At 47.4% G+C, this 16,567-nt stretch overlaps 1 protein-coding gene across 8 annotated transcripts; it reads right to left on the reverse strand.

Annotated features, from left to right (window-relative positions):
• Positions 1 to 398: 398 nt before the first annotated feature.
• Positions 399 to 15,463, reverse strand: Tnfaip3 (TNF alpha induced protein 3). 8 transcript variants are annotated; one of them, XR_015640504.1, is made up of 10 exons: positions 15,251 to 15,463; positions 11,586 to 11,895; positions 7,811 to 8,001; positions 6,899 to 7,046; positions 6,576 to 6,746; positions 5,105 to 5,285; positions 4,024 to 4,904; positions 3,103 to 3,284; positions 1,472 to 2,493; positions 399 to 1,117 (listed from the first exon to the last, which is right to left on the reverse strand). XR_015640504.1 is itself a non-coding variant. In NM_001427106.1 (9 exons), exons 2-9 carry the CDS (start codon positions 11,878 to 11,880, stop codon positions 2,209 to 2,211), a joined length of 2,334 nt encoding a protein of 777 aa, NP_001414035.1. In that variant the 5' UTR covers positions 11,881 to 11,895; positions 15,251 to 15,463; the 3' UTR covers positions 399 to 2,208. The 8 variants fall into 8 exon arrangements, 6 of the variants coding, with proteins under 6 accessions (NP_001414035.1, XP_087445672.1, XP_087445674.1 ...); XR_015640498.1 differs by lacking the exon at positions 15,251 to 15,463 and having other exon boundaries at positions 11,586 to 12,072; NM_001427106.1 differs by having other exon boundaries at positions 399 to 2,493.
• Positions 15,464 to 16,567: the final 1,104 nt, after the last annotated feature.

Consider the following 16,567-nt stretch of genomic DNA (forward strand, 5'->3'; position numbering starts at 1 on the left):
AGCAGGAGTCGCTAGAGACCTCGTATGATCTCTGGAGAGGTGTAGAGGGAGAAGCTTTCCCACATCCATCTGGCTTCCGTGTCATTGATTTTAAACCCAAGGACTGTGCTTGAGTACATACATGGCCTTATTCTTATGCACTGATTCATGTGTGTGTTCATGTGCATTCCTGTATGTGCATACATATGCAACTATATGCATGCATCTGTTGAACTCAGTGCCCCATGCTTATGTAACAAGCACTTATGGACTGAGCTGTCTCCCCAACCCTCTGATTATTTTTCAGAAGCTATCATCCTTTCCATGGATAAGAGGCCCACCCATGGCCCCGTATACATCAAAATCTTCACATCTGAGCCCATCTTCTTCCAACAACTCATTAACAGAAGGCATTGGAATTTGTTCTTAAATAATTTATTCTTTTAATATTGACTTTTGTGAAGTTACAGTTCAAGGTAATCTGAAGTCCGAAAAAGGTAGACCCCATACTTTGAAAGACAACTGTGCAAATTTCACATACTTTCTATAATAAGTATAAATAATTTCATGATTTCACATTAACAATGAAAATATCAAATAAACACAAAATAATAGGCTATTAACTCTGAAAGAACTAGATGAAGATGCATTGTATTTGACATCTTTGGGGAAGAAGGACAAAGATGTACGTCAGGGAAGGACACGCAGCAGATATGAAGAGAAAAGGCTAGGTAGAGCTCGACATCACAAGTATCGTCAGGTGCTGGGCCAGACCCCAGATGTCAGCCTTGACCCCTGCACAGCTGCATTTCCCTCCTGCGCAAGTCCAAAGCACACAGAGAAGCTGCGAGCCAATGGCAGAAACCTCCTCATCCTCATGGCTACTGGCTTTGCTATCTCAATGTTCCGATCCGGTACCCAAGGGGCACAGCATTTACATAGTAAGCAAAGGTCGTGAAAGGACACATATTTCTGTGTCCTGTCCCACTGTCACCTCACTCCATTCCTATTTTTCTTCAAAGAGGTAGGATACTTAGAAACATCTATGGAAGACAGAACGTTTTCTTCTTGTGCAGCCAGGGAGTCATAAGAAGCATCAGATTCTACAGGCTTTGTTCAGAAAGCAACCCCTTCTTTCCTAGGGAGGCAACAAGTAGAGAGAAGACAATCACCCCACCACACTCTGGGGCCAGGAACTCGCCGGGTTCCCGGGACATGGTGAAAAGCAAATATGTTATTTCAAGAGAATACTGTGGAAGGGACTCTTCATTTAAATAATTCTGAAGTTCAAAATAAATAAGGCAGAATGAAGGCTCCCTTTAAGAAGGCAGCTTGTTGAATTCACATAACAAGCTGTCAGGGGCAACCTGACAACAACCAGAAAATAGGTTATTATTATTCAGTCTACCTCTAGGGCACCATTTCAATGTCTTAAAAATCCCTCATACATAATATAAGGGTATATTACATTTGTACACACTCTGATACACACCTCAGTCCAAACTACTCTCTTCGGACTGGAGGACAACAATGACCAACGCTGGTTTGTCTTCCCACTAAGACGGTCTACTGTCTAGAAGGTGCATACAGTCAAGAGCAGCTCGTTGTGTCTCCATGTGCACATGTCTCATTTCAGCAGCAGCCTCAGGATCACAGTCTGTGTGTGGCTCTGTTTTCCTGCAGAACCTTGGGAGCCATGTTGGCAGGTAGGGAAGCCCAGTGGCCACAGATGCGCTCTGCCGATGTCCGTTTTCCCTGAGCTTCCCCTAGCATCTTGCGGAGGAGGGCCTCGGTGCTCTGGAATTTAGCTTTGGCTCTCCGAGAAAAGCTTCCAGGGGACAGCAGGATAGTCCCAGTCGCCAGCCCACCTTCCTTTCTTCCTGTTTCCTGGCAGCCAGGCTCAGGAACCGCTGCCAGTCTTCGCTTGCATTGAAGATCTCCCCAGCCTCCTGGTAGGTGGAGCAGCGACAGCTTCAGACTGAACCCGACCTCATGCACTGCCGGTAACCAGGTCTACTCTCAGCCCACCAGGACACAGTCTTGGTTACCAACCGGACGGCCATGGCCATGATGAGGGAAGAGCTTATCTGGTCTACTTTGCTCAAAGACACTTGAAGCCACTGTCCCAGGGCCCACCCTTCCCGTGGCACTCAGGGGTCTGGACGACAGCACCACTCTGGCTGGCAGTTTGAGGCCCCCTTCTTCCGGGACCAATCAATGTGTCCGCACTTAGCCGTACATCTGCTTGAACTGGTAGCACTCATTGCAGTAACCATTACACTTGGCATTGCCAAAGTGATCGCAAGCAGGGGCCCGGCAGCGCTGCTTAGGGGGCTCTTCAGGAGTGGGCTCACCCCGGTGGGCCAAAGAAGCTATTCGCTGGCTTAGGTGCTGGCACTCCATACAGAGTTCCTCACTGCGACAAGCCAGGATGTTCTTGCAAGAGGCCCGGGCACACTTCGGCCTTGAGGCTCCCTGTGTGGTTCGAGGCATTTCTCTACGCTGGCTTGATCTCTGAGTGGGAAGAGAGAGAGAGAGAGAGAGAGAGAGAGAGAGAGAGAGAGAGAGAGAGAGAGAGAGAGAGAGAGGTGTTACATTTCTCAGGAGACCAGAGGGACTTCAAATTAACAGGGTGGATTCTACCGAGTGTTCGATCTGCCTGAGTGGGAGAAGTGTATGTGTAACTGAGGACCGCCAATCCCAGGAGAAGCCGACCGCCTGGTTCTGTCCGAGGGAACATTTTTGTCTGTTTGTTTGTGTGTTGTTTGTGTTTTCCCGACATGCCAGTAAATGGAAGCAGCCTCGGTGTTTGGGATAAAGGACTGTTTGGAAAGTCTGCTTCTCCTTCATTTCTAACATGTCCCTCCCTGATCACCCTGGCTTTCGGGACGCTTGCAGGAGGTTTCAGTCTACAGCTGACTGCACTGGCTTTTCAGAATAAATTCTAAGTGTACTTAGGCCATGCAATATTTCCACCCCGGGAGCCAATGAAATGTGGTTGGCTTTTCCAGGCTCTCTTCCGGCAGACTTTTCAAAGAGGCCCTTTGTCATAAGGAGACAGTCTATCTGTCATGGATGAAGGACCTGGATACCAGAGGGGTCAAGCTCCACCAAATGTCTCACCAGTTGTTCTTCAGGCCTTTTGGCTTCATGAAATCTCTGGTTCTGAGCTTCAATGAAACACTTCTGACAGTACCCTTCAAACATGGTGCTTCCCAGGGTGCCACACTCCCTGCCCAGGCACGGGATGTTGTTCTGGAATCTGGGGGCCGAGGAAGCGGCTTTCCCAGAGGCGGTGACAGACTCTACAAAAGAGTAGGTGCTATTCAGTATCACATCCGGGTTACAGTGCACACACACACACACACACACACACACACACACACACACACACACACACACACAGATGTTAGAGAAGAAATGGATCCCAGCCTAGGTTCGCACAACTTTTAAGCAGGTGCTTAAGACCAAACTTACGTCAGCGAACATCTTTGGATCTACTGATATTAATTTAACTTTGAATACGGATCACCGATCTGTCAAAGACCAAACAGCAGACACGAGCTGTTTACCAGTCCTTAAGCCACAAATGTTTTCCTGGCATCCGTAAATACTTCCTGTTCTTTATTAGCTATCTTTAGACCATCTCACCAACATCGCTGAAGTCTAAACTCTCCATGGATGGCAGATACTCAATAGCCTTATTAAAATCAGCCCACAGTTTGGTGTGGCAGTACATGTAGAAATCCCAGCACTCAGGGGTCAGAAGCATAAAGATTGCCAGGACTCTGAGGCCACCCTGGGCTACATAATGGGTTCATCTTGGGCTAGCATGAACTACATCTCTAGGATACTTTTAATTTAGAGTACGTGGTAACTAGAGCTGCTGTAATGAGATGGTGTTTACTGCTTTCAGGTACAAAAGCAGAGCAACGACAACTGTCCCCAGGCACAAACCAACTGCTGAGGTAGGCTACTTTCTTGACACTCAGGGTCCTGTCTAGACAGTAGCTACTGCAATGGGCAATCTATGATTTCACTCACGTTTATTTTCTCTGTATTCGATGAAACATAGCGTGCAAAAGCCCTTGTTTTCCGGAGTCCCAAAATACATGCAGCCAGCTTTTCTGCACTTGCTTGTCCCAGTTCTGTCTGCTGGAGTCCGTGATGTCTGGGAAAGGTAGCCAGAGGGGACGGCATTTCCAGTTCGGTGGCAAGAGTGTGGGGTGAGACTTTGGATGAGTTGTGAGGGGTCAGACTTGGAGCGCTGGTGACAGGAGGGAGGGACACTGGAAGTGAGGCTGGAGGTGGGCTCTGCCGTAGTCCTTTTGAAACAGGTACTACAGATGCCGTTAAACGTCCGAGTGACATCCTGAAGGCAGGCTTGGCACTTACCGGGGTCTGCGGTGTGGCTGGCGCTCATCTGCCGCGCATTGTGACAACGCTCACAGAATCCGTTGTGTTGCACGTTCAGCGTGAAAGGGCACCCGGGGCTCCTGCACTTCATTGCAGTGGTCTCACTGAACAGGAAAAGGCTGGGGGCCGTGGGTGGGGCCGAATGGGGGCCTCCAGCTGTTTCCTCGGGGTTCCAGTTCGAGGAGCCAAGTCCCACCGCTGGGAGTCCTCCCTCAGGGCCCAGCTTCGAGTTCAGCTTTGGGAGTTTGCTCTGGTTCTTTTGACGCCTCTCGGAGCACTCGTGGCATAAAGGCTGAGTGTTGACGGACATGAAGAAAGGACAGTTGGGCGTCTCACATTTTATATCCATGAGTGATAGCTGGGGTGTGGAAGCCTCCAAAGGGTTCTGCGCATGCGCCCCTCTCCTGCCCTGATCGCCGTTTTCTTGCCACTTCTTGTATTCGTGCTGAACAAGCTCGAAGTAGTCGTCTACCAGATTTATTTCTTTGGGTAGATTAGCTTCATCTAACCTAGAGGACAAACAGGGAAATAAGTGAATCCAAGGAACACAAGACCGTATACCATTAGCTCCTAGACCACATTTCCGGAATGCGGTCCAGGGCCATGACTTCACAGTCAGCACCAAAATGCAGGCTTGTAACAGGACAGGTCCAGGGCACATCCTGTCACGCCCTCCCGTCAAGAAGGCACAACAAAGGAGACTGCTTACTTGGCAGCATTGATCAGGTGAGTCGTGCCGTGGTCCCAGCCTTGCACCGGGATCTCCAGCACCATCAAGTACTCCTTGAGAAGCTTTTCCTTCATCTCATGTTCAGGGTCTGTCAAAAAGTGAACCTTCAAGTCTTCAAACCTACCCCGCTCTCTGTTAACAAGTGGAACAGCTCGAATTTCTGAAGGAAGAAAAAAAAAATTAGTGAGTGAGTAAAACACGATGGTGCAGATGAGGTCGTAAAATGATCCAAATTTAAAGATACAAAAGGCATAGAAGAGTAGAAAAGCATCTTCCAGCCACACTTAAGCCCAAACCAGAAAAAAAAATGTGAGAAACACTTTGTTTCCAGGGAGGTCACAGAACGCCAAGGGACCCAAGGCTCACAGACTGCTTTTCAGCAAAGACTTCATTTGTGGTCTCGCATTCTTATTGTAGCCAAAAGGCTGAGAAGCAGTTTTTAGTTTTTGCTTAGAATACAGAGGTTCTGTACTTTTTTCTGTGCCTTTACAAATAGACACACAAATGCTCTTTGGCTGTAATTGAGCTTCTCTCCCTGTCCTTCCTGCTGCCCTGTCTTTCAACATTGTCTGCCTTCTACTTCTACTGTCTTACCCTTTAAAACGAAATCCAGATTCCATATATGAGACAAAAAAGTGTTGCTATCCTGACTCTGTATTATTTGTTTAACACGATTATCTCTTGCTCTATCTTTTTTTCCCCCTGCAAATGACAAAATCCTCTTTTTCCTCATGGCTGAATAAAACTCCGCTGTGTATATTATCAAGCCTTCTCCATCCATCCGTCTGTTGATGGTCATCTGAGCTGACTGGTTAAATTCTCATGCCTCCCTGCCCGACCTGAGTAAGAATCTTGATTTCGTCAATGTCAAACTAAGCGTGTCACTTCACTTTTCCGAGTCTCCATGGCTTCATCAATAAGATAGGACAACCCCTGCCAACCTCCCCGAAGGACACTGTGAGAACGGGATGAGACAGTGTTGCCTAGCAACTGCTCAACTATACATTAAGGAAGGTATTATAATAACAGCTAAACATCTTCTGGCTCTGTGTACTTTAATTGGGTCATGCAATAACAATAACAGGGTGGAAGTAGGCACACGTGCCTGTCCAACCTATGTTTGCCAAGCTGAATGTACTTCTTAGGTCACACCAAAGATGGGGAAATACTACGCTTACTGCTGTTGATTCACTGCGCCAACATGGGTGACTCTGATCAGAAAAATCCCAACTCTATGAACCTGACAGCTTGGGAGTGCTTAGATTTCTAACTAGGGATCTGAAATGATATTGAGTGCAAGCATCTCGCAGAAGGGATATCTAATCCTCTGTAACGAGGGACAAAATAACGAACTGAAACAAAACAGTTTCAACTGGGAAAAAAACAAGAGAGCAAGGCCTGGAACTCCAGGATCCAACAAGGTAACGAATAGGAACCGATGTTTTCTTACCAGGGCCACTGTCCTTCAGGGTCACCAGGGGTACAAAGTGCTGACTGTCGTAGCCAAGGACGATGGGATATCTGTAACATTCCTGCGCAGGCCAGTGGAGAGGCAGGTAGATCCCACCCACTTTCAAAGGAGCAAAATTGGAACCTGATTCCAAACTTCTTAGCATTTTGTCTGTTGATAGAAAGAGAAAACAAGGTAAGACCCCCTGGGTGACTTCTGTGAAGCTCCCACCACTGTCAACTGACAGCCACAGGGGCCACCCTGGTTTATCCTCAGAGCTAAAGTGCACCTGGGGAACCAAGAAACTCTCGGAAGCACCCCACCTGAGATGACAATGATGGGTCTTCTGAGGATGTTGCTGAGGACAAATATGTGGATTTCTTCCAGAGAATTGTACTGAAGTCCACTCCGGGCTGCTGGTGTGTCTGCTGAGGCCATTTTGACCAAGTTGTCCCATTCGTCATTCCAGTTCTAGTGGGGAGAGAGTATGAGAGGAATGGATTAACGACTCCCTTAGAGGCCACTCTGCATCTGTCTGCTTAAGAACCTCTGCTCACGCTCATTCAAATGTTCATCCTCTCCCCAATTTTGGTTTGGTTTCTTTACTATTTTCCCACTGCAGGGCAAAACTGACAGGAGATACAGACAGCATTTGCTTCCATAAAAATCCCCCACTGGGGTGCTGAGGAGAGCTCAGTTGGAGGAGTGCTTGCCTAACTTGGGTTTGATCCCCCACAGAAAACCACACGGTGGTGTGAGCCTGCAATCCTAGCAGTGTGGCAGCAGAGGCAGAAAGGTCATTTTCTGCTACACAGCAGGTTCAAAGCCTGTCCGAGCTACGTGATTCCCTAGCTCAAAAACAAACAAACAGGACACAAGATACTGAAGCTCTGCTTCAATCCTTTTAGAACCCTTCCCCAGCTTGTGGCTAAAGATTATGATGTACATTCTTCCCTGATCTGGTTGGCTCAGCTAAGCCAGGAGACTCAGGGAAGTGCTCAAGAAAAGGTTGGAAGACAAAGATGCATGCCGAGGGACCTGCTGCTGAGACTTAGCCCAGAGAGTGGCTAAGGCCTGGGGTTAATCCCACAGAATGTTCTTGGTGTTTTCCACTGAGTGGGCAATGCTTAGATCGACTCATATGACTTAGTAAGTCATATGTTCCTCAGGGAACAGGGACCGGCCACGAGTAGCCTCTGTCTGTCAGAGGGCTGCCGAACAGAAGCAAAACATACCCGAGTGTCGTAGCAAAGTCCCGTCTCCACAAATTCCTGAGATTTCAGCGACTCCAGCTGCCAGCGGAACTTAAAATTCCGAGTGTCTGTCTCCTTAAGGGTGCTGCAGAGGGCCTTCCTCAGGACCAAGTCAGTATCCTGGACACCCCACATATACTGACAGGCTGCATGCATGAGGCAGTTTCCATCACCTGAGGACAGAAGGGAGCCGTGAGGAGCAAAGTTAAGCAGCCCAAAGTGAATGCCCTTCTAAGGTTTTCAGGATAACTGGAGACCACTGCTGGGGACTGTACGGTTGGATTTTAACCAAGGGCCAACTGATAACATTCTCTACAGAGGCTTTCCATTCTTCTGTGTAATGCATCGTGCCAACAGTGAGAGGTGTCAAACGACCTCCATTGTAGCACAGCTCTGCACCTAACTGGTCTGTATGACTGTGGGAACACTCTTGAAAGGCTCTTCTTGTCTACTTCGTATGAACTCTACAGTCCTTCCTTCCTAGTAATCTTTGACTAGGCCTTGACATTACTACTCTCTAGTTCTAAGGAGGTTTTCAGTCCAGGGCAACAACACACACACACACACACACACACACACACACACACACACCAGGAAGCCACCGTGGCTCGACCTACTAGAGAGGGTTGGTCTGGCTATGACTCAGTGGTAAATGACTTAGCCATTCCACTTTAGCTGTGGGGACCTGGGATTTTCCTCTCCTAGCTTATAAAGTAGGAACGGCAGCAGCACATAATGCAGGCCCTGCCCCAGCCTCTAGTGAATTATGACAGCCTGCTTGTAAGGGACTGTGAAGCCCTTTTAAAAAAAAGTTAAAAGGCCAACTGGGCCTGGTTGTGCATGCTTGCAATTCTAACATTTGGGAGGCTGAAGCAGGAGGATCAGAAGGTCATCCTTAGCTACAGAGTGAGCTGACAATTAGCTTGGACTACGTGAGAACCTGTCTCAGTCAGTCAGTCAGTCAGTCAGTCAGTCGTCTGTCAGTCAACCAATCAGCAAGCAATTCAAAAAAATAAAAGTTTGAAAGTTGCTGACATTTAAAATAACTCGGCGTTTGAGGCTGGCATTTTGTGAAAAAGGCAAGTCTAATTTTCTCCCACTCATTCCTTACTTTTCCAGGAAGGGAGTCACAATTCAGCTGACTGTCCTTCCAGTTGGGACTTTTATTGTTTTCAGTTCTGGATATTGAACCCAGGGCCTGGGGAATGCTAGGCCAGGGCTCTACCAGGCAGCTACATCCAGTCCAGACTGCATTCCTTCTCGTGCCCCAAATAGTAAACATTTGGGGGGAATCATTTAATACAAAACTAGTTGATTCTTCACTCTCCTTTGGTAAGCACTACATAATTTTAATTTTTAGGAAGACTGGAGTGTGCATACATGCGCGTGTGTGTGTGTGTTTAATATTACTCTGTCAGTAAAGCGATAAAGCTATTTGAAATTCCATAAGATTCTAACTCTAGTGAAATTGTAAACAACCTGTCGAATACATATCCAGGGTCACTATCCCTTCAGTGTGCATGCTTTAAACCATTCCCCAAACTAATGGACAGAAAAGATCACTTAGAGCTTAGTGTCTAGGCCGACGTGTGGCAAGGACTGCATTCTGTTGAAATTTCCCCTTTGCAAAATCTAGAGCAAAGATAAGGCTTTTTTTTTTCTTCTCTTCTTCTTCTTGGGCTTACTTTCAGTTCTTTATTGAGATGCACCCGTGTAAAATTCCCTAAGTAACATGTGGAATTCCCCAGTGCGAAGATATTTGACTAGCAATTGAGCAACAACAGTTGTTGGACGTTTTGTTCTGGTGTGTAGACATTTAAACTGTGAACTGCACCCTGGACTTTCCAAGTGGGCGTGGCCAGGATGAGCTGGAACTGGGCTACTCACTATACAAGTGAGATTGCCGCGGCCAATAGACACTGGGATTTTCATGAAGTTTCAATTTTATGCCACCTACTCCCTTCCTCATTCACCACAGTCTCATATCCCCAAACTGCAGACTTGTGAATTGCCCCCTCCTCAAAGAGACCTGCCTTTGAAGAAAACCTCCTGGAAGGGAGGGCTTTTTAAAAGGAAAGGAAAGATGCTAATAATAAGCAAATGGACAGAGAGCCACTCGTTCCCCCCCCCTCCTTTAAAACACTTTGTTTTCCATAACTTCTCTTCAAAGCAGAGAGATTAGGATTCTTGGGACCCAGCATGTTACCAAAATACCTTTTCCACTTTTATTTGTAACGTGAATCCTTGCTGCTTTAAATGGCAAAAGAAGTGTTTGGCATTTACATTGCATTTTTTTCCCTACAGGAAATTAGCTATTTCCTCTGTTAAGGAAATACTATGTAACATTTGCTAATTCTGTGAGTGGCAAATAAAATAAGGCTTTTCTTCTCTCTACACCATTTCTAATTCTATCAACTCCATCTCTCCTTTTGTTACAAAATGGGACGTGGTAAAAACCACAGACTGTCAGGTACATAAGCCCCTCGATGACAAGTTAATATGATTATCTACTTCTAGGCATCACTTGACTTAATGCCAAGAACAATGTAGATAATCACTGTCTCCAGTTCTCTTTCCACTCTATTTCTAAGAGTCTAAGCTTCATAAATATAGGGAAGATGTGGAGGGATACAAGAGTCCCCGGAATCAAAACAAACAAAACCCCACATCCACCCATCCCTAGTTACTCAAGTCAAGAATAGCCGAAGTTAATGTACCAATTAAGTTATTAAGCTAACGTTTCTAGCGCCATCACTGCCAACAAGAAGATGAGATCGTGCTCTTACCTACAGTGTAACTATTCAACTGATCTCACACACTCCGTTGTCTTACAATAATAAATGTCAACATCGTCAAACGCACAATTCTGTAACTGCACAAAACAATATTACTGGACGTTTCTGCCAATATTCTTCTTACTCAAAGGACATGTTTTTAAGAAGTTGGAATAGAAAAATGGTTGCCAGTGGTAAAGTCCTCTACGTAACCCAAGGCAGAATCTGGCTACTTTAGACAATAGGTGGAGGTGGCCCTTAATGACAACATAATTGTCTGCTTCTGGACTTCACTTGATCTGATTGGCCAAGAATAGTGCAGAAAGGCTGTGCCTCATTTGCTGAGGCAACAGAACCTAGGTAAGGGGTGCAGAGACTGTGCAGAGCGTCTCCTGTCCTGAGCTTGCTTGTTAACCTAGAAAATTCCGTTAACGCAGGAAGAGCAAGAACATCACTGTGTTTTCCTAGTGGCAGCAGCAAACAGCGGTGACCCTGCTTTCCAGTGTTCTGCTTGCCTTCTGGGCTTGAAACCTTTTAAATCCTTCCCATTCTGGCCAGTTGAAGGGCACTTTATAGACGATTCAACCAACGTAAGCATTAGGAAGATTAATCCCCCAACTGGGGCATTCGGTTTAGAAATGCATTCCACAAGCCTTCCTGCCCTCTGTACCCAAACACACAGGCACTGAGTGTGTTAGAAAACACCTTAAATACAACTATCCAACAGCTGGCTGCAAGCGGTGCACACTTGCTGACCTAGCACTCAGTGATGGAAACGGAAAGATTCCAAGTTCAAAAGCAGCCTGGGCTACACCATGAAATCCTGCCTCATTACAACAGCGGACTCGCCAGACACACTTACAGCCACCACTCATCCCTTAAGAGAGTTTCTATAGGCGCCTGATTAGCTCCATTAAAAAGCATGACCAGAAGCAGTCTCTGTGGTTAGCAGGAGGGTACCAGAGGGAAAGAGCAAGGCTTACCGTTGGTTTTCAGAGCCACGAGCTTCCTGACTTCACGACACCAGTTGAGCTTCTTTTGGCTTTCCAGAGAAGCCTGGACGCTTCTGTCAATAAGTGCTTTGTGGATGATCTCTCGAAACTGTGGGCAAAACTGACACGTTCTGAACATCTCCAGTGTGTACCGGTGCATGGTTTTAAAATGGTGGATGATCCCATTGCTAGGCTTGAAAATGTCTTCTGGGGTTCTCTCTCGTATCTTCACCGCTTTCCTCATATTGCTCAAATACAAAGCCTGAGGAAGAAGTTGTTCAGCCATGGTCCTCGACAAGGCCTGAAGAGGAAGGGGAAAAGCCCATTCCGTTAGCCTGCCTTTTACACTGCTCCCATATACCTGCCGGCAGGAAACCCCAGTGTTTGATCTTGTCATTACTCTAATCTGTAGGTAAAAGATCTTAGTCACCTCGACTCCCAGGATACTAGCTGGCCCTGAAGATTAACTCACACTGGACTGTTTTAAGTTACATCACTTTTAAAGATTAGTCTAAACAAGAGAAGGAAGGCGGAGCGTGGGTACTGAGGAGGAGGGGAATAACCCATGCTTTCAGTAATGCTTGTCAGTGATCCAAGTCTGTCTCTCAGCGACAGGTACTGCTTCACACAGCCAACCTCACATCCCTCTGATGTCACTCATCAGAGTCCCAAGTCTAGGCTCACTGAAGACCCCCACCATTCAATCCTCCCTCTTGACTCACGTCTAGATTCAGGTCATTCGAACATCCCCTTTCTCGATGCTGCAAAGGCAGCAAGTAGTTTTGGAAATCCCGTGTGGCATCTAGCTGCTTGCTTGGTATTTCCTCTTTCTTATTGACCCCAAAGACATGTATAAATGCTCGGTTTATGATATTTATAAAGAGCCGATATTTATAAAGAGCCGACGCCAAATTGTTTTATAACCAACAACGGAAAAAAAAAAACAAAACAAAAACAGAAACAAAAACGAAGCTGATTTCTGGCCAGATCCTTCACAATCTTAAAAGCAAATAAACGTCAGCTGGATTTCAGAACCTTGCCACTGAACCTCACAGCGTGAGACAAATGAACAGAGGGATACTAAGGTATATCACACCTCCCAGAGAGGTGGGGGGGGGGGAACAGACACCAGCGCGCTCTATGACTTTAACTCAACTAGACCAACTTTTATTTATGGCTGCCCTTCCAGATCCCAATGCTCAGAGACCTCAACACCCTCCTTCCTTTACCATAAAAGATCGAGCGCAATCAAAGGTGGAGGAAATGAAATCAGGAAACGAACAGGAAGTATTGGAGTGGGGTACCACTCAGGACGAAGACTGGCCATATGACCACCCACGCCAACTATGCACGAATGTGGACTGATGATGCAGAGAGACCAATGTGGATCAATGGCCATCCAGGTCTGCTTCACTGTCCTCACAGACCCTCCTTGGGCACTTGACCACACATCCTAATTTCCTAGAAGACAGAAATGATATAGAGCACCTAGGAAATTTCTCAGCGAAGCTTAATGCCACTCCGGCACCATACTATCCTCCAATGCAAACTCACCAGGTTAAAATAAAAACGGTGTTAAGACTATGCAAGAGGGAAAAGAAATCGTAAGTTCTTGTTCCCTGCTTGGAAGGGAGGGGCTGCTCCTGGGAATTTGCATTGGGATGCTGAGGCCTGGAAGTTATTCTCTGTGCCTGATGACAGTTGCGCCTCGCAAGTAGAATTAGGCAGAAACATAGACAGAATGGGACAAAACTACCACACATACATCTCCTTGGTGATATAGCATGGTCTCTCTCACAATGTCATCACCCCATCCATGAATGGATGCATGCAAGCAGCAAGGCTGGACCACCTATTTAAGGCCAACCCTTGTGCCTGATGCGATAGCTAAAAATGTATGATTTCACTCCTAGCCTTGATATCTGTCAGACAACCCCTGCAGCTAAGGCAGTGATGGTCAGACCCATCTCAGGTCCAGCAGACGTAAGGATGCAGCTCTGCTCATAAGCCAAGTCTTCCTATTCCCCATCTCAATCCCTTGCTGGTCTCCTGATAGCAACCCTGGCGTACAGCATTTGCAGCTCTCAGAAACAGGCAAGGAGAAGTTTTGCATCAGTGAGCTGCACCTTGTTCTATTTTTATGGCTATTCTATTTTGCTCTTCTGGACCTCAAGAACTTTTAGCATAGATCTAAAAGTGGCGGGGGCTCTAAGCCATATGTAAGACATGCAAAGGTCAGTATCTGTCAGCCCACTAAGACCCCGTTCACGGACTCTGCCTTGCACTGCGTGCAAAAGTGCCTATTTAAGACAGAGCTTAAACCTCCCTCTGCCCAAGTTTCCAGTTCTTGGACTTCCCCACATTTAGAGAATAAAGTTTCCTGACATATCATTGTAATGTTTTATGGGTAAAAAAAAAAAATTAAAGCACTACCCTTAACTTTTAAAAATATATTTGTTACCTCACTCCCTTACAGATAAATTTCCCAATTTTTGTCACAGGATCAATAAGGTTCTTCAGAACTTACTCACCAAAGTCTTTCCCCCACTTTTATTTTTCCACTCTGAACAGATTTTTTTTTTTTGCCCGCGATGTGGAAACTTCTGTATTATTTATAAACAGATACCTCGGGCAATTGTTGGGAAGTACCCCTCCAAAAATCTATACAACGAGCTGCAAAAGATCCAAGTAGCCTATCAGACCACAAGAATGAGCCCTGATCAACCGATAATAATCTGCTCAATAATCTAGGACATCAGCGTATGGAAGGCTAATGAACAATAATCAGTTCCAAACGGTGCCCCCCCCCCTCCACTTGACCAGACCAGCTTTCCAAAGAAAGATGAGAGAACAGGAGAACTAAAAACAAAGCATGCTCCAGAAAGAGCTCTTAATACCTCAGCTTTCCTGAGAGGCCAGGTGGCAGGATGTGGGACGAAGGACCCGGACTGACAAGTCACAGTCTGAGTGTGGAGTCAAGGCTGCAGTAGGGAGTTTTACATGCCACCAAACGTGGAGTCCCCGGCAAGCAGGCCAGAGAATCATTTCTGCATGCATACTCTTATACCGGAGCAACTAGGGCCTTAGTGGCAATCTCAAAGCACGCCCCTCCCCTCCACCTCCCTCCCCGCAACCCTCCTCCCACATTGATCACTAAAAAGTTGGCTGGCTGAAGCCTCCAAGTTGGATTTGGTGGCCTCTGAGAAAACCATCCCCTGTTGGGCCAGTAATGCACAATATGGGAAGAAACCCCAGCGCGACTCTGCAAGGTCTACGTGCCTATGAACATGCTGCACTTGATTTCCAAAGGGGGGGCTGGAAGAGTGGGTACACCCACGACCACACGACCTAGGGACCCGAAGGGTGACTATTCATCAGCCAGCTGCAGCTCACGTCACCCTGCAGGATCGGAAAGGAATAGCTAGCTAACCAGACGGCTGGAGAAACTTAGGGCTGTCAACCTAAACACTTGGCACCCGGACCTCAACTCTGGCCAACAATACCCTCACCCCAGAACTCCTGCAAAGCCATAGCAAGACAGCTCCATACTGAGCTGGCCGTGCACCCTGAATCTGGCTGGCACTGCACCCCTCTGGCCGTGCACCCACCCCCCCTGTATCCTGCTAGCCGTGCACCCCAGCCGGAGTACTGCTCACCTCCTGGGGCCGCACGGAGCCCTCGCAGAGCCCAAGTGGCCGATCAGCCGTCACTGGCGCGAGCCGTAGCCGGGGGTCGTGGTTCGGGTCGTGGTGGGGGTCGGGCCGAGGCGGAGCCCCATGGACGCCCGGTCGGGCTCTCTGGTTGGGGGTGTGCACGTCTCTCGGCGGCCTAGCTCACCGCTCCGCCTCCGGCTCCGAAGGCTGCAGACTGGGCAGTTCCCTTTTTTTGCCTTTCAGTTGTATGCTTCGCCACAGGGGGATTTCCGAGGGACTTTCCAGTCACGTGACTCCCGCATGGCGAGCGGCCGGCCAGCAGAGGGCGCTCGAGGCCGTCCCCGCCCCGCCCGGAGAAACTCCTAGGTCCCGCCCCGGGGTGTCCCCGCGTGAGTCACCTGGGCATTTCGGAAGCTGCCTTCCACGTCACATCCATGTGGAAATAGTGGTGATGGGAACTGGAAATGCAATAGGTTCTTTTTTATAGCCTCTTTTCTGAAGAAAATCAGCTGTGAAAAGGAAGGGAAATTAGAAAGAAAACCCTAAAAACCACCCAGACACACAGGACCTCAGGCATGAAGCCGGCTTTGAAGTCTGGGCTGTGCACGTGATGGACTTAAGAAAGAACCGTTCTCAGGGTCCTGAGGGGATTGAGAGAAAAGGCCACAGGGTTCTCCAGACCCTGTGTCAGCTTCAGGCTGGATGCAATGCAGAGTGAGATGAGACACCATGATCCTGCAGTTTTTGAGTTACAGGGGCAAGGTCAAATTCAGAGAAAATTAAATTCACCTCCATCACCCCTACAACCCTCCATTTGCTCCGTTTCTCCTTTATTTCCGTGCTCCAAGGAGCATTAAGGTTTAGAAAGTGCTTCAAGTTTATTACTGTCTCCCCCCATCCTCTACAGTTGTTTTCTTAGGTGTTGTTTGGTTTGCCTGAGAATTAGTTCACCCCAAGAAGCCACTGGTGGAGAACCTTCCATATTGTCCTGATCCCCGACTACAGCTTGCCTTTCTCTAGAAGGGAGAAAGCTTCGGACACAGGGGCTTGAGCTCTGCAGAGAGAGAGAGAGAGAGAGAGAGAGAGAGAGAGAGAGAGAGAGAGAGAGAGAGATGCTAAAATGCTTTTACCTTCTTGGAGTTTTTCCTCTAGTGTCCCCTTGGCCGAAATCCTAGAAAACAGTAACGCAAACCAGGCAGATAGTCCGTGCCACTGTGACTTTAGGTATGTTCGTCAAGTTGCCAAGTTGCCAGGAAGTATACTGCACGTTTGAACTAGAAACATGTGTTCCTGTCCCCAGGAGTGACTGGGCTAGGTGAC

The sequence above is a fragment of the Rattus norvegicus genome, chromosome 1 (genome assembly GCF_021556685.1).
Source record: "Rattus norvegicus strain SHRSP/BbbUtx chromosome 1, alternate assembly SHRSP_T2T, whole genome shotgun sequence".
NCBI lineage: Eukaryota > Metazoa > Chordata > Mammalia > Rodentia > Muridae > Rattus > Rattus norvegicus.

Excerpts from the sequence above, each read along its gene's own strand:
- Tnfaip3 (XM_087589545.1), bottom strand. The coding sequence starts at position 11,991 with ATGACAAGATCAAACACTGGGGTTTCCTGCCGGCAGGTATATGGGAGC. Across the intron at positions 5,286-6,575 it reads CCTGAAGGACAGTGGCCCTG|AAATTCGAGCTGTTCCACTT; the intron begins GTAAGAAAACAT and ends TTCTTCCTTCAG. Across the intron at positions 4,905-5,104 it reads CACCTGATCAATGCTGCCAA|GTTAGATGAAGCTAATCTAC; the intron begins GTAAGCAGTCTC and ends TTTGTCCTCTAG.